Source organism: Convolutriloba macropyga, chromosome 1, assembly GCF_964194025.1.
Source record: "Convolutriloba macropyga chromosome 1, txConMacr16.3, whole genome shotgun sequence".
In the NCBI taxonomy this organism is placed as follows: domain Eukaryota; kingdom Metazoa; phylum Xenacoelomorpha; order Acoela; family Convolutidae; genus Convolutriloba; species Convolutriloba macropyga.
In genome coordinates, this window is record NC_134468.1 from 56,679,348 (window position 1) to 56,702,266 (window position 22,919).

Below are 22,919 nucleotides of genomic sequence, written 5' to 3' on the forward strand. Positions count from 1 at the left end.
ATTGCCACTTATGTGCAATTTTCGTTACTTTTGATTAAGGAACTTCATTTTATTCGTTTTTGTGGGCGCGATTGAATAATTGCTCTCAGGCAAATTTTTTGACAGTTATATTAGTCATGCAATCTTTTCCGCAATTATTCGCTCGACCGATTTATCGTCTTACGCTTTTACTTTTTCCTCGAAAATGGGATAAACATGCAAATCCCGAAGGGTATTAAAAGGTTGAACAGCTCTTTTAAAGGCTGATGCCTCACGAGTCTAAGTGATTTACCAAAACTGTTTCGAGGAGACAATTTCATTTTGTGAAGGGCGGTTCTCAATCTCAAAAGTTTAACCCACGCAGTCCCCCCCCCCCCCCAATACTACCCCCGTTCACCCTCATCCACCTGGCGATTTGTCCCCCCCTCCTCGTCCATACCTCCCTACCCCCCATCGTTTCACCCCCTTACTGCTATTATCCCTAAGCCCCAGCTGGCTATTACCTAAACAAAACGCTTGCCGGTCATTTGAGAGCAATTCACCCGCCGTTAGCTCTTCGCCCGAAGTTGAAGAGTGAAATCAAAACAGGTAATATCCGGAGGGCCTTAAGTGTAAGTGTCTGAGCAACTCTCTTAGCCTTACGCCTTACTAGTCTTATGTATGCAGTTCACCGAAACTGCTTTGAGAGGGCATAAAGTCAACTGAGTGCCATTTGCCCGACTGTGGTCGGCTATATTTCTTTCGGTCAAAGGCCCTTTTTGGGTTCATGAAGCATCTTTTTTTAGTTGTTTTTATTTCTTGCTATTCATGACGTTGTAATATCTTGCTATTATTAAAAGTTGGCGTTTTTTTATCAAAATGCTTAATGTATTTTTATTTTCGCAAAAATGCTGAAGACGATGTCTTCTTCCTCTTCTGCTCTTAATTGGAATGTCGGAAATAGCTGTGGAAAATCACAGATGACCGAGCCCCTCCATATTTTAATACGTATTAATTGCTCTCCTAGAGAAGCAATTATTTTCAACGTGTCTTTTTTACGCAAAATTTTTGCTTGACCGTTTTGACTTTTCGAGTGACTTTTAAGCCCTTGACTCTTTGCGTTTTGCGTGATCTAAAATTCTCTCTCAATCACAATTTCAAGCAGCTGCACTCAATTGGCGGCAATTTAATACTATAAGTCAAATGAAAATTGCGCCGAAACGGTGCCATTTTTCACTTTAAATCTTAATAGTGGTATATGTTAACCTCTAATGTGGTTATTTGAAGCCCACTATTGAACTTCTTAGTACCATTTAGGCTCCCCCCCCCCCCCGACTGAAGCAGGCTACAATTGATTAGAGCTCCCACTAGTCGTACGAGAGCAATTCTTCTGACGTTTAGTCGGTTATGTTTTTTATGTACATTGTTTACCATAAGTTGCACATCGATTTTCATTGCACCGGATTTTTGTGTTAGCAAAAGCTTAGTGCATATCAATCTTTGTACGACTGCAAAAGGGCACTATAGGTCGAAACAAAAATTAAATTTTTAGTTAAAATGTTTTATTTAGTAGGTTGTTCAATCTAAGCGTCTTATGAACCCTGACATATTCTGAAATGTTTTAGCATCACTGTAGGAATTGTGGAAATGTTTTCTGCAACAGCTGTTCCAATCACAAGATGAAGCTGCCTAGTTCCAAAGATCCAGTGAGAGTGTGCATTGAGTGCAAATCTAAAATAAACGCATCCGTTGGCACTCAACAAAGTCTATAATGAAATTTAAATCCTCTGTCCAGCGCCAACTATCCCATAATCAATGAATATCAGTTTAACTTAAATCTACATTTCCTTAGTTTAATAGATAGCATGATTTTGTTGATTCATTGTCTGTGCATTTATGGACGATCATGACAGTTTGGTTGATTGCGGTGACGTATGAGGAGATTACGCAGTTTTCAATTAAAGATGGTAATTTGTCATATTCAGTTGAATCGAGTGTTGAGCTGACAGATAGCAGTTTACATTTTCTCTCAATCTGCATATCATATTTTGCTTATACTGTCAAATCTGACCTGACCAAAATTTGAGACAGAGGAGTCACAGCTCAGTAAGTGCCAATCTTAAACTTGAAGATAATCATTTTTATATATTTACTCGAAATGATATGCAGGTTTGCGCCAATACTGACCGAAATGTCTATATCGTCGTGATTATTTTTGTGCCTGCAAAATTGAACTACTCCAGTTTTGATTTGAAATCTTAGCGTTGCATATGATTAGACTGAGTTTATGTCAAATCAATACCTCATAACTTAATTGTAAATAATAAATATTATTAAGTTATCGTTATGATTTTGTCAATGTTGTTCCTGATTAGGTTGACTGATTTGTTGTAGCCTTGAATTAGATGAAGAATAAATTATTTAAAGAAATAATACTTTGCAGACGTTCTAATTAATTGATTGATAAGGCGTCTTTAATGATTTTATTTCCTATCATACTCTTGATGTCTTTTTCAAGTGTCAGCTCAATATTGATAGTTAATCACAAATATTCATTCAGCTAATAATGCTATCAGCGAAGTCGAGGAAATTGTGTTGCCTTTTCATTGTGTCACAATGGGAACAGATGACTTTAAATTTCTTGATGTTATTTTTCAGGTTATCATGAGTTTATCATCAGAATTAGGCCGGAATCCGGCAGTTAGGAAGGCTATCGCGACTGAGTTCAAAACCGGTGGCTCTCCTGAGAAACACGAAGACGGGCCTCAGACACGCAGTAAAACTGCCAACGTCAGAAGACGAGTCCACTACTCAAGTCGCTCCACAGACGAAGAAAATGACCTAATTGCCGAGCCTATGAGCGACGAAGCTGATAGAATTGATCGTGCTGCTAAAAGTGTTGACTCTATAATAGTTAACTCGTCTACCTCAAGATTGCACAGTGCATTTTCAACACCTGGACCTAGATACATCCCAAGCTACGCGTACAGATCACAACTAAATGCTGCTCCGTCACCGTACTTTACAGCTGACTCAGAAGACGAGAACTTTGTGCGCGATTTTGACAATTATGAAGTCAAAGATATTACTCTTGAGTTTTTCTATAAACCTCACACGCTAACTCTTCTAGGTAAGGATGATATCTTGGATAGATGTCCTTTCACAGGCAAATTACCACATCCCAGATTTCCCGTTTGAGTAAAATTCCTCTGAAGGTTTTCGCTGTTGGAGTTTCTGACCGAAGACAGTTGTCTCATATTAATCATTAATAGCCGCCCTCATCTTCTCAGCCGGCTATTATAGCGCTCCTATTTTTTTTAATAGCCGCGAAGCGATAGCGGCTATTATTGGGGACATCGTGGTTTTTTTTTTAATTCGTCGTCTCCATCGATGATTCTTACGACCTGACTTCTTGGAATTGGCTTCAGTGACTTCTATTGCTTTGCAGTTAAAATTTATGTACGTGTCGTCGTTTCTGCTTTTAGGTCAATTGCGTGACTTACCTCACTCAAAAAATGATTTCTGAACTCACTTATGGAACTTTAATTTTTTATGAAGATTTACTAGTTAATAGTGTGCATCTAAGTAGTGCCAATCTTATATGCCCTAATTCGTGATTATTAGTCTTGAGTTTTTGATTTCGAATGTCAATTTTGAAATAGCTCTTTAGGGGTTTTTTCCTTATAGAACGTATGTGTCAAAAATTGACAGTCCGAAGCTAACCCAAAAAGTCTAGTGGTCTATTAAAGGACTGGTGGTCGATCTGTCTATCTTATTTCTTTAGGTGTTTCAATTCATGGAAGGTCACGAGCGTCTATCGCGGCTATTTTCCGTTAATCTGCCGGCTATGTTTTACAATTCAAAAAATTTGAATTGTATTGGGGCGCTGTCTTTTTTTTAAGATCTGTTCACACATTTTCATGATTTTTGAAGTCAAATTGGAGTAGTGATTTTGGTCACGCTGAAACAGGAAATGGAGCGAAAAAGCGAGTGGTTTTGCGGCGTGATTGTTTTTGCTCTAATTTTAAAGTAGAGTGCGAAAATGGTGTTTGAACAATAATTCGGTTTCTCGATAGTGGTTTTTTGTTCACATGCGGCAAATTCACTCTGATTTTTTACAGTTTTTTCAATTTTTTGGATCGGATTTTTTTCTAAATGGTTCTCCTAATCCATTCACAGCTCATTCTAGGCCTAGTTTTTTGTTTAAATTAATTTTTCATTTCTCGCTATTGGTTTTTTTTCACATGCGGCATTTTGACATTGATTTTTTGTTTTTTTTTCTTATTTTTATCTGACTTTTTTAAAAATGGTTTTCTCAATTCACTCATAGTCCATTTTAGGTCTAGTTTTTCTTATTAGTCAATGAAAATTCTTTGAATTGTGCGTCAGGACTTGTCCTGCTATGTTTTTTACTTCGTCGAATAAAAAAATGTTTCGCTTTACCTCATTTTGCCGCTTTTTCATTATTTTGCGTGATATCTTTGACTTCTCTAGGCTGGTTTCTCTCTTCTCTCATTCTGCTAAAAGTGATTTTGAACATCAGTTGATCAGCAAAGCATTTCAAAATGAACAGAGTCAGTATAAAAAATTGAAGTCAGAAGTAGAAACGGGATAAACCCATAAAGCCAAATTTTAGATGCCCGCTATTTGAACGTCGTTCCTATAAGTCTTAGTTACCATCTCTAATGCGTATTGGTTTTGATAGTAGCCCCTGTAGCCTGTCTCTAAGAAACAGAAGTACGTTATGTTAAACTACGAAATGCCATCAAAATAAATCGGACTTAAAAAATGTTTTTGTACAAATATCTTTTTTATTCAATATCTTCTATTCTTTCAATCCCAATCATGCTTATTGGAATCAACGGCGGCTATTTTCCGGCAATCTGCCGGGTATGTTTTTTGTGAAAACTCAAAAGTACCGCCAGTTCTTTGCTGGGATCACTCGGCAAATTTGCCCTCTAAAAGTTTTGATCTGTCTTTATTGTGACTGATTCTTCTGAACGACGAAGTAAAGCATATTTAGGAATCTTTTAAGGCAAACTAAAACCGTTCCAACCTCATGTAATGAGGGAAGGACCTCTAAACTGTCGTGGCCTTTTATGTCAATTTTGATCCCTGGATAATATAAATTTTATCATTTCTAACGGTCGCAAATAAGAAAACGGGTGCTGCAACTCAACTTTTTAATAGCCGCCCTCATCTTCTCAGCCGGCTATTATAGCGCTCCTATTTTTTTTTTACTTCGTCGAATAAAAAAATGTTTCGCTTTACCTCATTTTGCCGCCTTTTCAACATTTTGCGTGAAATCTTTTTGACTTCTCTAGGCTAGTTTCTCTCTTCTCTCATTCTGCTAAGAGTGATTTTGAACATCAGTTGCTCAGCAAAGCAATTCAAAATGAACAGAGTTAGTACAAAAATGGATGTCAGAAATAGAAACGGGATAAACCCATAAAGCCCAATTTTAGATGCCCGCTATTTGAACGTCGTTCCTATAAGTCTTAGTTACCACCTCTAATGCTTATTGGTGTTGATAGTAGCCCCTGTAGCCTCTCTCTAAGAAACAGAAGTATGTTCAACTACGAAATGCCATCAAAATAAATCGGACTTAGAAAAATGTTTTTGTACAAAAATCTTTTTTTTTCAATATCTTCTGTTATTTCAATCCCAATCATGCTTATTGGAATCAACGGCGGCTATTTTCCGGCAATCTGCCGGGTATGTTTCAATTTTTTTGCCTGATATGAGGTTTTTAAATTACTCTCAAACAAAGTTAGTAGTAATTATATTAGTCCTGTTTTTGTGCCTTTTTTGCCTAATCAATTTTTTGTCTGAAGCTTTCGACTTTTTGTCTTCAGAAACAGGTAAAGCCTGGAGGGCTTTAAGTAGCTGAGCAGCTCTCTCAGAGCTTTACTGCCTCTGAGTGTATAATTCACCGACGCTTGCGAGAAGACGAAATCATGGTGTGAGGGGTAGTTTTTTGCCGGTTTAGACCACCCCTCTCAGCACTTATCCAACCGCTCCGATCCCACACCCGTAACCACCCGACCTCATATTATCTTAACAACTGATCCTAGATGCTGTACTGTAGAAAAGTAACCGAATATAGTGCGTTTCTGTACTATTGAAGTAACCGTTTTTATTCAAGTTCAAAATTGAATGCTTTTTCTCTTCAAGACTTAACAATAGCCGGCGTCATCTTCGCAACAGGCTATTATTGCTGACCGTATTTACTTTGTCAAACTACAATCTGTCGTTTCACCTTATTTTACAGCTTTTTCAACATTTTGCGTTAAATCATCTCTAAGCTAGTTTTAATAGTCGACGTGCTTTTAAGCAGCAGATGCTGAGCAAATCAATCTAAAAGGAACAGAGTCAGTGTCGAAAGACGAACTCGAATTTGAAAACAGTATATAAATAGATTTAGATGCCCCGTATCTGATGAACTCAGCTCTAATTAGTTTGTTACCTAATGGTCTCATGGTTATTGCTAACAATTCATATCCCTGTATCCTCTCATTAAGAGACAAGAGTGTTCCTAACTCGCAATCCGATCGATTTAGCTCTAATGTTTATTTTTTGTTTTCGTCCCAATCATGGTTATTAATGGCTGCTATTTTCCGACGATCTGCTGGCTATGTTTTGTTTACAAATAGAAAGATTGATAAAATAACGCGATGAGAAAAGTGGCTCGCTTTAGTTTCTAAGATGACCTTATAGTATTGAAGAAAGTGTTTGATTGCTCTCTTAGGAAATTTGTAGCAATCATTAGGGCCTTGTAGATCTTTTTTTAACGCAATTTTAGCGTGATTGTTTTTCCGACTGACCGTTCGTCTTTTCGAATAACTTTTTGCGCAATAATTTTGCGTGATCTTAATTTATCTATTCAGAACTTAAGCCTCCTGGCTTAATTCGCGGTGGTTTAGTTCTAAAAGCAAATCAAATGTGCCTCAAAGTTGATGTCATTTTGAGTTCTATTATTGGTGTATAACAGTTCAGTCGTTTGAGAGGATTTTTATCAATCTTAGTGGGTAATGTTTTTATTACTGAGTTTAGACTTCCTTTTCATAAATGACTAAATCAAATAGTTACGATCATGCCGTACCATACTTAAATCAGTACTTATTTGATGTTCAGCTTATAATGTTTTCAATTTTTCAGTTTTGTTCTTCAGAATATCGAATATCTCTGAGTGGAAGGTCTGAATTATCTATTCAAAAGCCTAGCAAGCTATCATTTTTCATGATATTTAACTAGCCTTTAAATAAGAAGCTGTTCAATAAATTTCAAATAATTTGTTTCAGACTCTAACTAAAATTCTGCTCCAAAATGACTCAGGCAGTGCTTGCTCTTTTATTTTTTTTTAGTGACGGATGTGCTTGTGAGAAACCAAAATTGCATCAACGATTGATGAAGTGCTCAAACTACTGCTGAAAAGTATGCTTAGTTACTACGTTGATTTGTCCTTTTTTTGTCTAGCTATTTCACTATAAGCTTTAAAAAATATTTTTCTGGAAGAATCGCAATTTTAATATTCATTTTAGTTAAAATCATTGTTGTAATCTATATCAAGCTCTAGTAACACGATTTGAACCCCTTGTTTAAATTGTGGTCACCCGCTAAAGTAAGTTACACCCAGCAGCTCCTCCTCCTCACCGGCTGATGCAATCTACAATTGTGTCGAGCCTCTGGCAATCGTTCGAAATGAATTCGTTCAATTAGTTGGTTATGTTTCATCTCTTGACTTTTGGTATGATTACAGAGTTCTGTTCTGAGCATCATAAACAGCAGTCAGAGGATCTGTTAATGTGGCTGATTTTTCAGTGACTTTTTGATTGCTCTCTTAGGAAATTTGTAGCAATCATTAGGGCCCTGCCCTGTAGATCTTTTTTTAACGCAATTTTAGCGTGATTGTTTTTCCGACTGACCGCTCGTCTTTTCGAATAACTTTTTGCGATATAATTTTGCGTGATCTTAATTTATCGATTCGGAACTTAAGCCTCCTGGCTTAATTCGCGGTGGTTTAGTTCTAAAAGCAAATCAAATGTGCCTCAAAGTTGATGTTGATGTCATTTTGAGTTCTATTATTGGTGTATAACAGTTCAGTCGTTTGAGAGGATTTCTATCGATCTTAGTGGGTAATGTTTTTATTACTGAGTTTAGACTTCCTTTTCATAAATGACTAAATCAAATAGTTACGATCATGCCGTACCATACTTAAATCAGTACTTATTTGATGTTCAGCTTATAATGTTCTCAGTTTTTCAGTTTTGTTCTTCAGAATATCGAATATCTGAGTGGAAGGTCTGAATTATCTATTCGAAAGCCTAGCAAGCTATCATTTTTCATGATATTTAACTAGCCTTTAAATAAGAGGCTGTTCAATAAATTTCAAATAATTTGTTTCAGACTCTAACTAAAATTCTGCTCCAAAATGACTCAGGCAGTGCTTGCTCTTTTATTTTTTTTAGTGACGGATGTGCTTGTGAGAAACCAAAATTGCATCAACGATTGATGAAGTGCTCAAACTACTGCTGAAAAGTATGCTTAGTTACTACGTTGATTTGTCCTTTTTTTGTCTAGCTATTTCACTATAAGCTTTAAAAAATATTTTTCTGGAAGAATCGCAATTTTAAATTTCATTTTAGTTAAAATCATTGTTGTAATCGATATTCAGCTCTAGTAACACGATTTGAACCCCTTGTTTAAATTGTGGTCACCCCCTAAAGTAAGTTACACCCAGCAGCTCCCCCTCCTCACCGGCTGATGCAATCTACAATTGTGTCGAGCCTCTGGCAATCGTTCGAAATGAATTCGTTCAATTAGTTGGTTATGTTTCATCTCTTGACTTTTGGTATAATTACAGAGTTCTGTTCTGAGCATCATAAACAGCAGTCAGAGGATCTGTTAATGTGGCTGATTTTTCAGTGACTTTTTGGTTGCTCTCAAACAAAGGCTGTAGCAGTTGTATTAGTAATTTTGGTCTTTTTTATGCCATTTTTAATATTACGGATTTTTTGGCTGATCATTTTTTCGTGTGGCCAAATTTCCTGTATTTAAACCATCCGCTAACAGATTACTTTGGGCGACAGATTATATCCAAGTGAAATAATCAAAAAGCGGAATAAATAGAATGAATTTTAAGTATTGTAAACGTGGTGGTCTTTTTTATGCAAAATTTGTGTTTGACCGTTTTGACTTTTGGATCGACTTTTACGCCCGTTTCTTTTTCATTTGACGTGAAACGTAAATTTGTCTATCATTCATAAGTGTCACTACTAAAAGTCAATCAAAAGTGCGCTGGAACTGATGTATTTTTCTTTTTTCACTTTAAATTTTATTAGTTGAAAGAGCGGTATATAATAACCTCTAATGACGTCATTTGATTGGAGCCCCCTTAGTAAATTTAGCCACCCCCTCCCCCGCCCGAATGAAGCAGACTGCAATAGATTTGAGCTCCCACTAGTCGTTCGAGAGCCATTCTTCCGACGTTAGTCAGTTATATTTTGTTTCTACTGATCAAAAATTTTGAAAATATAAATTTAAGCGAGTGTCAAGTCGGCCCTGTAGCATTCACACTTGTATTTAACGAGTGAGTGGACAACACACACTGCTGAGTCAAGACCACTGTTGCCAGGTAGAATTGAACCAGCAGTGTGGGTTATCCGACGTGTGAAGTACGAAATGCTTTAGTCTCATGTCAGATGCCACTGCGCCACGGCTCGCTCAATCTACTTACAATGCCAACTATACTCTACATATAATATACTCTACTATTACCACCAATACAAGCAAACTGATTCCAAATGGTATACTGCACGAACCATTGCTTAATTCAGCACATTGGTCTATTTGAAGCACTTTAACGTTCCCACAAAGCAGCTATACCACCACCACCAACTACAAGAACGACAGGAACAATGTAGCTAGCTCTAACTGCTGAAGAATATTGAGGTAATTGGTCCATAGTAGAAACTGAGCATAAATTAATTTTCTGATTCTGGTATTTGATAAAGCACATCATAAAGTATAGCATAAAGCAAAGAAATTACAAGATTTCTACCCCGCTAATACAAATGACTTGGGATAAAATACAATCAGTTGGACAGAAACTGTTTTTTAGAAACTGTTTCTAGTATCTGTGTAGATGTCTACTTCCGCGTCTCTCAGCAGATACAAAATCTCAAAAATAATGAAATGTATGAAAAGCATTTTTTAAATGACCAATTCATAATACGTGAGTTGGTTAGATATATGGAAACTTATAAAAAAAAACATGAAATTCAAGAACACGAGTTTTTGAAACTGGTTAAAAATTATTTCGGTATACATGAAACACGTTTAACGAACTGGTTTGTTTTTGAATAAGAGACCTGAATAAAAAACTGGTTTGATTGTGAACAGCAAAAAATCTTTGATTTATAATGAATCTTTTCTAATTTTTTTTAAGTATTCCCTTATATATTTTTTGTTAACGTACATAGTTTAAACAAATTTAGTCTGGGTTTTGACCAACATCCATAAAAAATTAAATCAATCCTTCAAGGTCCAATGATAACAATTGCTAAACACAATTTTACTGCGCAACGTCAATTTTCCACCGTTCTGCATTAAACACGTAGAGGTTAAACTGAATTCTTCCATCTGGATATTTGGTATTCTCCCTGCTGATGGACCAGAAAAAACTAGTAAAATTAACTGAAGTACCCACTCATTGGGTGACAATTAAACAAGGAAGGGCTCTCCTCTTATAAAGTGAGTCCAATATCACTTGAGGTTAGTAAGTTCTTGAACCGGACTTTCTCGACCCTCTCGTTGGACATAGCGGCGTAATTGGATGCGACCGTCCCCATCATTGCTGGCTCTTAATTGCGAATCTCCTGCAATCTGTATTGTACCTGAGTTACGCATGGCACTTACGCCGTTTGGGTGAGGCGACTGAAGGCTACTGATAGGCCTGAGGGCTGGAAACCTCTGTTATCAGATAAGAGCTATTTTCATTCTTTTCGGCGTTGTTTCGAATAGTCCGCCGAAAGTTTCTAACGCCAATGGTATGAAGTGGATGCACATTTCGCTGCACTTCTGGTAATTATGCCTAATCTTTCTCTCTTCCGCTAGGGCTACAATAAAATCAAACGTTCTGGACACATCTGAGATAAAACTAGCTTGCAGTGGGGACGTAATGGTGACGTCCAAAGCTGCCGGTTGTCCTGCTATAAAACTGTGCAAGTACACGTCGCCTGGTCTTGAATTGTTTTCCGGCAGAAGATGTTCTTGCTCAGATACAGGGGAACGATTGGCCGACAAACAAGCTGCCATTATTGTGTCTCGTACTCTGTCATGACGAGAGATAATATCGCCACGCCCGTGACATGAAAGGATATGATCTCCAAACATGTCAAAATAAGCTGACTTACAATATGGACATCTGCTTTCCGAATCATAGAGTGGAATTCTTTAACGGTATTTCCGAGCAGCTTGGAATTCCTTAGGTTGAAGGTGTAAGCCAAGAGCAGGGATAGGTGCGGCCTTCAACCAAGCTCCTTATTGAGGTAGTGAAAGAGATAACAGTGTAGCTTTTTCTCTGGTGGAGGTTTGACCTTCAAGAAGGTTGCTTAGAGCCGTATTGTCAAATTCTTGAATTTTCTGTTGCGTTGATTGAGGAATCCCCAAAGTTCTAAACTCCCACTAAATCTGTGAAACTACTTTCGTGAGTTGAGTTCACTCCAGTAATTTGTTCCACTATGTTTGCTGACTGAGAAAAGGATCCAACATAAGCAGCTTTGACTTGGTTCAGAGAACGTCGAACTCCAGCTCCTTTTTGCTCATTGGCAGGCAGGCTTGGTCCCATGAAATATTGCTGATTACAGAACACAATAAATTTTCAAAAGTTGTTCGTTGGAGATGATCTAATTTTTCAAGTACTTTGTTAGTCGCAGGGGACGGAGTGTTGCATCTCAACGAATACACCATTTTAGGTGCACCCAGTGAGCTACGCAAAATGCCAAGAGCGCACTGAGGGTCCTCTAATTAGCCTTTTTTGTGTAATACTTCTCGAGTTTTTTAACCGGTTTTTCTAGATGCAACAAAAGTGGGTGTTGCGATTGCTGCGCCAAAGATTCCGATTCCTGATTGGCTGTTTCTCTGTCCTGCTATCAACAGCTTTAAAACACGTGGTGGACCACAACTCGCTTTTGTCTCTGAGTTCAAGGCCACTGTTGTTACCATTAGTTGATAAACTTTCTATTGATTCACATAGCTCCTCTTCCGTTCCTGCTATAATTCCATGAAGGTACCAAGAATTCTGCATAAGATTTGGTAACTTATTGTCAAGTTCTTTGATAAAAGGCCAAAGTGCTAAGAAAAACAGTAAGGGTCCCAACGGGTCTCCTTGTTGGACTCCTGATTGACCTTGAATGTGATTTGCATTAAGAAAGAGCTTGCTTTGCTGAGAATAGCAAAAGTGGCTAAAGCGGGAATGAATTTTCGCGCTGCATCTACCACACTTATTCTCGTAATGGAATTGAAAGCATTTTTTAAGTTGATTTGATGTAGGCCCGCTTTTTCGTTGTTCAATAACTTTTGAAAAGTTTGTTTTGTTGCTTGTACAATGCTTTCAGCACCGCATTTAACTGCCTCGCCAGGTTTTTTGGAAAAAGTTCAACAACCTCAGAACTGGCCTCTTGCGCAATGCATTTGCCTATGAGGCGACGAAAAACTTCTCCCACGCCGATTTACCGTACACGCGCTGTAAGCGAAGCAGAGCAAAAAGTTGGTGCAACGAAACCGGGGAGCTGCCCTCTGCTAGCCAAATTCATTAATTTCGTGATGCTTGAAATAGATTTTTTGACTGATCGGCGACTGCGGACGTTACGGCATGTAGGTGCTAAGGATACATTTTTGCCGTGAAGTTTGAGAAAGATTGCAATTGTGTAAACACAGAGGCTTCGTTATACTGATAAGCATAACTACTGCAATCATCAGTTTCACTAGTTGGCACTTCTGTTGGATGCAATTTTTTCAACTTTTTCAGCGGGTCTTTATTATCAAGGGCCACCATCTGAAGACAAGATTTTTGCTGCAAGTCCAAATTGGCCTTGAAGGCAGAGATATTGCACACGTGCTTCAGCGATTCCGTTCAGTTATGATTTATTTTTCGGCTTGTTTCATTGAGGCTGCTGCGAACAATAGCCCAGCATAGTCGCCATTCTTCCAACGCTCAAATCTACCTTACATAAGCCGTTCATGCTGCTGTTTGTATTTCTTACCCCCTTTGTTGCTAGCGCGCAGAACGTACTTGCTTATTGCAAAGAGTTTTTTTCCATTTTTCTGGGGATTTTGGTTGAAAAACACAACCCTCAATGATAGGTGTTAGCAATTCAGACCATCTTAGCCGGAACTTGACAGGAATAAAGCGGATTGTAGGTTTTTTTCTTGCAAATCATTTCAATGTCTGGGAGGGCGTTTAGGTCCAAATTTACTGTTTTGAGAGGTGTTACTTTCAGCAATCTTTTCGCTGTTTGTGGCTGAGACTAGCCCCTCAATGCGGGCTGAATTATCATCGAGACATTTCTTAATTGTTGACAATTGACTACTAAATTGAGAGTGCGCCCAAATTGATCCACAGCATACCCATTCGTCAAAGTTTGGGCCTCAGACTTCGTATCGTCTTTGTTTTGTTTGAATGATGGTCGAGTACAACTACTTTATATAAGTTGTTTTTTTATCAGGGTAGAAGAGGGTTGTATAAGTAGAAACTCGAAAACGCAAATCAAAATGATCAATAGTTAAATTTTGCATTTGTTGTGTCAGACCTGACGAAGTATTGGTCTCATTCAAAATGATTGAATTTTGTTTTTCCTGTCTAGGTTCCGCAGCTTTTTTTCCGGAGATTGAAGGCATGTTAACAATATCTGAAACTAGGGAGTTTTCATTGCTAATAACCGTCTTTTTCTTCTTTTGGCCTCTTGTCATGTTTATGAAAAAGCGTTTGTTTTTTTTCCTAATGCGTGTATGTGTTTCCTAACGCTTTTATGTTTCCTAATGTGTTCGTTTTGCAATGTTGTTAACGATAAGAAGAAAAGCTCACAAAAATTTAAATTGGATTCTTTTTTGTTTACGTTAAAGATAGGAATAATTGCTTCTTACAAAAGTTTTGTTTCTTTTCGTTAATTTTGTTTTTGCCTGAGACGATGGGACTGCTGTATGAAACTGATAAAGTCAGGAAAAAGAATTTTTTGGTCAACCACCGCATAAAAAGAGGAGAGGGGGAGAATTTGGTTTGATCTCACCAGTTTATTTCGTCCGTTGACACCTTCCAATGAGACTTCTGTTCCTCGAATCCAATGGTAACACTCCATCACAAAAGACTCTTGGTGCTGTCCAGTTTCAAAATAAATCTTAAATAAGGCGGGTTATGATTGGGTCCAAAAGATGTTGTCAAAGTTCAAGATATATTTTCTGCCAATTTTGTTCTTCTTTAATACTCAACGCACGTGTTTATAGTTGACTTATTTCCATTATGCACGTCTTTCAGTTGAGGTTTCACGTTATCTTTTCTACTTGTTTTCTTACAGTTTTCAATCAACACGCATATAAAGAAATTTTGCTGAAATTTTGGTAAAGCTTTTTTTGGGTTTTATATGTGCTCATAGACAAAAATCAGTTGACTGTCAATACATAGCAGAAAGCACTGGACTTATTTCGCCGCAAAACGTACACGAAAATAAGCAAATTTGCATGATTTTGTCAGGGTTTTTCGCTGCCAATTCGCGGCCGATCAGAGTTATAAGCGAGCGTGGAAAACAGTGAGTAGGGCGATTTTAGCTCAAATTTGAGAAAGTTTGAAATTATCCGTCACATTTTGCCGCTATTTTTAAGCTATCTAATGCAAACTGCTAACAAATTGCCAATTAAGCAGAAATCAAAGAAAGCCTAATTGATTTTTTAGACCAAAGTTGTTAATTGCTCTCCAACGCAGTTCGTAGCAATTATTGTAAACGTGTTGGTCTTTTTATGCAAATTTTTTGCTTCACCATTTTTCTTCTAGAACTATCTTTGACTTCTCAGGTGACTTGTTCAAGCTTTCCTCCTTCATTTTTGAGTGATCTATTGCTCTGACTCCGAAGTAAAGCTTGGTATAATAAAATCGTTTGCAGCATAGCAAAAAGAAGAGTCTGATAGCCGAGTAGGCAGTGATTCTGGTGATGGAGTGGGAGGTCAATGGTTCGAATCCCGGTGTGGGCAGCTATTTTTGCACCTATAAAGGAAAATTTATCTGGGCCACAACCCCTGAATTAAATTGCATCATCTGTCGTTCGAGAGCAATTCTTCCGACATTTGTCGGTTTATGTTTTTGTTTGACTAATTGTTGATTAAAAATGCAAAGCGTTAGTTTGGGCGTTCTCCTTATATGATATTTAACAAAATTTGGTTTCTGTATTATGTATTACATCATTATTAATAAAATTGAGAACTCTAGTAGCTGTAGGCTAATTGAATTCAAAAATACCGTGTAAATAAGTGACATAAATTGTGGACAAATGTGACGAGGTATTGTCCCATTTGTCCTTGATTTGGTCAAACGGGCCTACAAAGGCCAAATATTAATTTGCGGCGTAATGATTTGATAAAAATTTGTATTAACTTGATTTCAGTGTTGGGCTCTAGAATGACATTTCAATTGATGTTGGGAATCAGTTATTTGAGAGATGTTGGTTTAAAAAAGTTTTGCTGGCAAAAAACAAGATTATGGTTATTTAAACGCTCCTTAAAGTTTTTTTAAAATGCTTAAGTATATGGACTATGATCTTAATTGTTCAGTGCCCTAAACTTATTTAAATTACACATACGTCTTTTTTTTTAAAAAAAATTGAGATCAATAATCAATGGCGAGAATTAGCTGTGGGAGGGCAGGTCTAAGTAGTAACTCGTTGCTTCTAGAAGGAAAAGTCATAAAGTTGAAAATTTATTTTAAAAATACTAACTTTGCACCAAAAGATACCACATAAAATCTTCAGCATTGTGAAGAAATTGACCTAAAAGTTAACTTTAGTTCTCTATTCGCTGGGGAATCCAGCAAAGTATGAGGCGGTTGAGAGGGGTTGGAGCACAAATTGGGCTCGGATACTCGGTAATGTGGGAACGCTATTGCCGAGGCTCCTCGTTTACTAAAAACAGCGCACAATATGAAAATTTTTGGTAAGCGAGGAGGCTTTGTAATGTGCGCTCCCACATAATGCATGGGTTGACTCAAATTCCTTGAAAATGTTGGTAAATCTTGGGTACGGTTCACTCGTTCGTAGGCTGCAAGTCAGCTTTAGTTGAGCATTTAGAACTTTTCTAACATGCTAGCATGCTGTTTTTTCTAATGTTCGGTGCTGTTATCACATGACTTCAACATGACCCCAGATAGAGCAAACCTCTTGGTATCTGGATGATGGATTTCGATTAGCGTAATTGCTGAAGAGGGTATTTGCTGAGAAAAATGGGTCTCAAAGTTTAAAAAAATGAATGTTCTGTATTCCTAAAAAATGGCTAGTATTGATAAAGATATTCAACGGATCACATATGGTGGCTCTTGTTCCGAGAGCTGCTTCCAGAACCTCTGTGACACCATCTGTGATCTGTTGTATATCTTTATCAGTATTAGCCATTTTTCTAGGCATGAGAGAACATTCATTTTTTCAACTTCGAGACCGAATATTTGCTCCCTTTTCAGCAATTACGCTAAACGAAACTCATCATCCAGATACCAAGAGGTTTGTTCTAATTTGGGTCATGTTGAAGACAATTTGTGGACAATGAATGTATCGCTGAGACGGATCTCCTTGCTGGACTCCAGTGACTGTCGAGTTTCCACCAAAGGCCATAGGCCAGGTAAATGTGTTCGAACTTGTTCAATCATTTGCTTCCGGTTGCTTGTGATAAAGGCGTTCTCAAAGTCTTTATGGGGTATTCCCGGGCTGTTGTTAGTAAAACATTTGTTGAATGAATTGTTGGCTGGGTTGAAGTCTGCTTTTATCCAATTAAATTTGGCGCGCCTAGGGTTGCAGACGTTTAAGCTCTTTGACAGTATCACAGTTCAAGGGCGCTTTCCCATCAGAATTAGGAAGGTTGGCAGCTTTTCCAGAGTGACCATCCCGGAACTCACCTTCCAGTTGTAGATCTATATTTAGAAAGAGGTCCGTTGAAAGTTATCTTTATTTAAAGGGGTATCCTTACTTATACTTGTACGAGCACGTTCATTTCTTTGTGGTAGTACCATAATATTGGATTAATAGCCGCACAGCGATAGCTGGGGCTATTATTGGCCTTCTCTTGGTTTTTTTACAATTCAAAGAATTTGAAATGTATTGGGGCGCTGTCTTTTTATTACGACTCGAAGAGGAGTATTGGAGAAGTCCTTTTTTAATCAATTTTATTGGAGTGATTTTTGAAGCGGGAAATGAAAAGCGTGAAAAAATTTGGAGTGATTTTGGTGCTGAACAAAAGTGAAGAGCGGAACGAAAAGAGAATGGTTTTTGTTTATACCACTGTTTTTGAGAGAGCGAGAAATTGATGTGTGAAAAAATTTTCTCAGCGAATTTTGTTCGTGCGGCTTTTAAAAGCAGTTTTTTTCAACTTTTGATGGTTATGAGGTTGGATTATGATATTGTAGTAGTTTTAGGCTCATTTTGATAGGAGCTGAAGGTTTCAATAAGTTAATTTGAGCTTAATGCTAATTTGGAGGTTACTTAAGGAATATTAAGATACCAATTGACCAAAGTTTTCCTGGTATAAATTATTTTTTCTCAGGAAAATTGACAGAAAAATTGATAAATTTGAAACTATTTTTCTTATTTCTTTTTGCAGTTTTTCTTTTTTTAAATGTCAGAAAAGTTTCTTAGCCTATTATGACTTGCCCATTGTTTTGCGAGCTTTTCATTGCTCTAATTGCAAATGAACTTTACTCGGTTTTATGTTTCCTTGTACTAATGAAGTTTTTCTAGTTTTTTTGTTCGATTTGTTTTTGAATGCCGTTTCTATTCCTCCTTAAATTTTTATGGCATTTATGGAAGTTCAGGGTTCACAATAGTTGTTCTAGTTGTTTAGTCATAATTATGGACCGTTTTCCTTCGAGTCGTTTCCGGAATTCTTCCTGCTATGTTTTTTTTAAGATCTGTTCACATATTTTCATGATATTTAAAGTCAAATTGGAGTAGTGATTTTTGGTCACGCCGAAACAGGAAATGGAGCGAAAAAGCGAGTGGTTTTGCGGCGTGAATTTTTTTCGCTCTAATTTCAAAGTAGAGTGAGAAAACGGTCTTTGAACAAAATTTCGTTTTCTAGCTATTGGTTTTTTGTTCACATGCGGCAATTTCACTTTCATTTTTACTGTTTTTTTCGATTTTTTACGATTTTTTTTCGATTTTCATAGTCCGTTCTAGGTCTAGTTCTTTGTTTAGTCAATGAGAATTCTTTGAATTGTACGTCAACTTGTCCTGCTATGTTTTTTTATTTCGTCGTCGCGATTTTTGTTATGACCATATGACGTCACAGCCACTTCAAATCTGCTTTTTGTTCATTCATTCATGCAATTTCAGCTAAAGTGCGCGCGTGACGTCATTTTTCGCTCTTAGTGGAGCGATTTTTTTGTTCATTCGCGTGATTAAATTTTTGGTCACACTTGACTTACCTCACTCTCAAAAATGACTTCCTTACTCTGAAATTGACTTTTGTCTACTTTAATTCAAAGAGCTAATGTCAAATGGGTGTGTGTCACTCTAAATGAAGGTTTTTTGAGAGCAGCTAATAGAGGCAGCAAAAACTTATACAGATTTTTAATCAAAATATAACATATCAGCCTTCAATGAAAAGACGAATATTTTTGGTCTGTCTTTTTTACTGTTTTTTTTTGAGACTGCAGATCTACGAAGCTATTGCGGCTATTTTCTGGCAATCTGCTAGCTATGTTTTGAAGTCAGGGAGTGGGTTGAGGTGTTTGTGAGTTCTGCAACGTTTTCATAAGTGCTGATGTTGAATGACGTTTACCACGAATTCGTAGCCTAATTTTGGTCTGAAGCTCATTTCGGTTTTAAACTATTTTAGGTCATTTGTATTCTATATCTGGCAGCTTGCCACCGGACGATTATTCAAGTGTTTCAAAGTTAAATTAAATCGACTTAATGCATTTTGGCATGGTCCTTGGCGGAAATATTCTACCGTTACCTTTTAATTTGTGTGTTTAGCAAGCAGCCAATTTGGTCGACATTAAATGTTTTCTCTGACATAAGTTTTCCGAGATATTGAGTTGAATGATGCAATCTGGTATTGAAAGTGTTGCTATCTTTGGAAAAATACCATCGAAGCTTCTAGAGAAATAATATATGCACTCAACTATTGGATTTTTCATGTAAACTCTTGGAAGTTCAGGATATCAATTTTTGGTATGTGAAAGAAATTATTTTTGTACTACAATAATATTTATAAACTGTATTACCAAACGAAAGTCAGTTATATTCTCTCAGCGCTGCTTCAAAATTAGTGTGATTTCAGCTATTTCTCTGACGCTGCTCTTTGCTGTAAGTTGGTATCGCGATGACACAAACGAAGCCCTCAACACCAGTAGAGCATTCATAACAATGGCCTCTTTCTTTGTACTGGGCATGAGTGTCCTTGTCTTTCCTAATGGACCTTTCGTCAGACCTCATCCAGCTATATGGAGGATAGTTTTTGGAGCGTCTATGCTTTATTTGTGTGCTTTGGTGTTTCTGGTCAACTTATCCAAGACGCAGATTCAGGGTATTATCAATTATTACGATTCTTCGATTGACTTCAACAATTTTGAGGAGAAGGAATACGCCGTTGATTGCTGGAACCTGAGGTAAAACAGGGTCGACATAAAGTTTTCAACTTAAGTGCGTGTGTGACGTCATTTTTCGCTCTTAGTGGAGCGAGTTTTTTTGTTCATTCGCGAGCAATAGATGAGATAAATAGTTTTTATCATTTGCGAGCAATAGATGAGCAATAGATGATTACGAGCAATAGATGAGATAAATACAAGGAAAAAATCTGATTCAATGTCTCTTGATAGATTTTCTGGTTCGAAGCCTATTGAAATTTGTGGAGCCTGAAGTATTGGTGAATGTTGCGGAAAAAAGTTGCCATGAAACAATTCGGATTATTGGTTTCAATGATTTGAAGAGACACTGTTTAAATTGAGATCTATCGAAATTGAAAGCGCTAAACCTGTTCGAATTTGTTCCAACGCATGGTAAATAACTCTACCATATCTGTTTAGGTGGGACGCGATAAAGGGGAGACTGGATGTGTTTGTATTGGCTCACTTTCTGGGCTACGTGAGCAAAGCTGTGATGATGCGGAGCAGTGCACTCTGTTGGACCATCAGTATCATGTGGGAGGTCACTGAGATGCTGTTTATGCATGTACTGCCCAACTTCGAGGAATGTTTATGGGATCAGGTATCTTTTTTCAATATTGAAAGTACTGTATATCGAGGTAGATAACAGCACGTTCGTTAATCCACCTTTTAGGACAGAAGAAACGTCTGAAAAGTTCTCGGTGAGTTTTTGTGTTTTTGCAGCGGTTTGTTTGCGTTTATGTACGCAGCAATTTGCGATAGTTGATCGATTTGATGTTACCTGAAAGTATTCGAAGAGATGCAATTATGTTGAGTTACATGAATATTTATTGGAACAGAATGACCGAATAAACACGAAGGATCGGCACAGTGCCATAGGTGGTAAAAAATCCACATGTTGACATTGCGTCGTTCGTTTTTGCCCAAAAAGATATTGGATTTTTTTTGGTTTTTGCGAGCTTCTCAGCTATTTCCCGCGGCAATAGTGCTCTAATTATTTTTAGTTTTTTCAAAGATTCGTAACTCCCTTTTTGCATTATTTGTATTAATGAGCGTGAGATTTTTTCAGTTTCTCTACGCTGGTATCATTTTTTTCGCAGTCCGATCAATTTGCGTTTATAGAAAATTTGCTCATCAAAGTCCACAAACAAATTTCCGTAAATTTCTATATCCCAAAAGTTCAAATCCCAACTACTATGGCTAGTTACAGCGTAATTTATTTTATAATATAATGCCGTGTAGTCTTCTTGAGGATAGCTTTAAAAGAAAATAATACAAATTACATCAAAATAATCACATTAAATTAATTTTAACCGTTGCTTTAAAATCACGAACTCGTTTTTATTACTTGCTATTAATAGCGGAGGTCGGGGTAGCGAACACCTCCCTATTTGAGTTTTTTGCGCCAATCGAAAATATATCTTATCTAGGCTAATGCCCGCCTGAATGAACATAAATCGATTTTCTTGTCTTTCGAGAGCAATGTGTCCGACGTTATTTGGTCAGTTTCGCAGCCGTCTATTATAGTGCTCCTTTTTTTACTTCGTCGTACTAAATTTTTTCGTTTATTTTAACAGCTTGCTCAACATTTTGCGTGAAATTGTCCTCACTTCTCTAGGTTAGTTTCACTCTTCTATAGTTCTATTAAGTGTTTTTAGACAGCAGTTGCACAGCAAAGCAATTCAAAATTAACAGAGTCAGTATCAAAAACGAAGTCAGGAATAGAAACGGGATAGACCCATAAAGCCCAATTTTAGATGCTGGTTACTGGAACTTTGTTCTTAGTTACCATCGCTAATGCTTATTGGTGTTGATAATAGCCCCTGTGTCGTCTCACTACGAAACAGAAATATATTCAGCTCCAAAATGACGTCAAAATAGTTCGCGCTTTAATATAGTTTGTGTACAAAAATATATTTTTTTCATTTTCTCTTCTTTCAATCCTAAACTTGGTTATGGGAATCAACGGAGGTTATTTTGCGGCAATCTACGGGGTATGTTTTACATTTCAATTCTTAGTAGGCAAATTGAATGCAGTTTATAAGTAAATTGATTTAGCTGAATATCTTTGGGTTGAATAGGCTCCATGTGAAAGTTTCGAATTTAGCAGGTTTCGAACACGCAAGCCAATCAAACTTCTTTCTCGATAAGGATTTTTTTATTTAAAGTAAATAAAAACGGTAGTTATCGGAAAATTTGAGCTTAGTTTGTTACAGCTAGGTAACGCAGCTGCTGTTTGAATCTAGTTCAAAGTAGTTTATTGATAGCCACCGTCAGCCTCTCAAACAGCTATTTTAAGGCGCTCTCCTTTTTTAATTCGCTTTATCCTTTTGATCACATTTTTCGTTTACATAAGTCACGATTTTCACGTTTAACTTCTGACTTACTTGACTCACTGTTTCAACTGAATTGATTTTAAATTCTTTCATGCTTTGATTTACGTAATATAGTGAATACTGTCAAAGTCAAAAGAGCAAAATCAAAAGAGACGGGATAAACTGATAAAGCCCGGTCATTAAGTCTTTGAGAATTAGGTTATCAAGGTTCATTAGAGTTTGCTGGCTGAGTGCTTGGTATTAAGCTTATTGGCTGTCAATTTAAAAGCCCGAATTAAGTATTGTTTTAGAATCTAACTGAAACTGCACACCAAATTAGAACAGTTTTTGACAAAAAAACAGAAAAAAGTCGGTCAATTTGTCTTTCCCCCCGATGTGCATCAAGCGCGTAAACAGCGGCTAGTTTCCGGCAATCTGCCGGCGATGTTTTAAATAGTGAACATTCAGTTTTTAATATGTTTTGAACGTTGTAATTTTAACTTTTCCTTCGAATCGTTCTTGCTAATAGCCGCAAAGCGATAGCTGAGGCTATTTTTGGCCATCTCATGGTTTTTTATTTCGTCGTAAGATTTTATTGTTACGACAATGGCATTATAATCTCTTCAAATCTGCTTTTTGTTCGTTCATTTATTCAATTTCAATTGAATTGTGCGCGTGATGTCATTTTTCACTCTTAGTAGAGAGTTCTTTGTTTATTTGCGTGGTTAAATGTTTGGTCACACGTGACTTACCGCTCTGAAAAATGACTTTCTCACTGTGAAAATGAC

The 22,919-nt window shown here is 37.1% G+C and overlaps 2 protein-coding genes across 2 annotated transcripts in view; both read left to right on the plus strand.

Moving 5' to 3' along the window:
* Positions 1-1,933, plus strand: part of LOC142340622 (RUN and FYVE domain-containing protein 2-like) — a 208,602-nt gene extending 206,669 nt beyond the window's left edge. The window contains exon 15 of the mRNA XM_075391318.1: positions 1,584-1,933. Within this exon, the coding sequence (XP_075247433.1) occupies positions 1,584-1,730 (147 nt within the window). The 3' untranslated portion in view covers positions 1,731-1,933. The remainder of the gene's footprint in view (positions 1-1,583) is intronic.
* A 675-nt stretch (positions 1,934-2,608) lies between these two features.
* LOC142340592 (phosphatidylserine synthase 1-like) overlaps positions 2,609-22,919 on the plus strand; it is a 93,109-nt gene continuing 72,798 nt past the window's right edge. Inside the window, exons 1-3 of the mRNA XM_075391271.1 lie at positions 2,609-3,088; positions 19,492-19,819; positions 20,237-20,417. Of these exons, the coding sequence (XP_075247386.1) occupies positions 2,623-3,088; positions 19,492-19,819; positions 20,237-20,417 (975 nt within the window). The 5' untranslated portion in view covers positions 2,609-2,622. The remainder of the gene's footprint in view (positions 3,089-19,491; positions 19,820-20,236; positions 20,418-22,919) is intronic.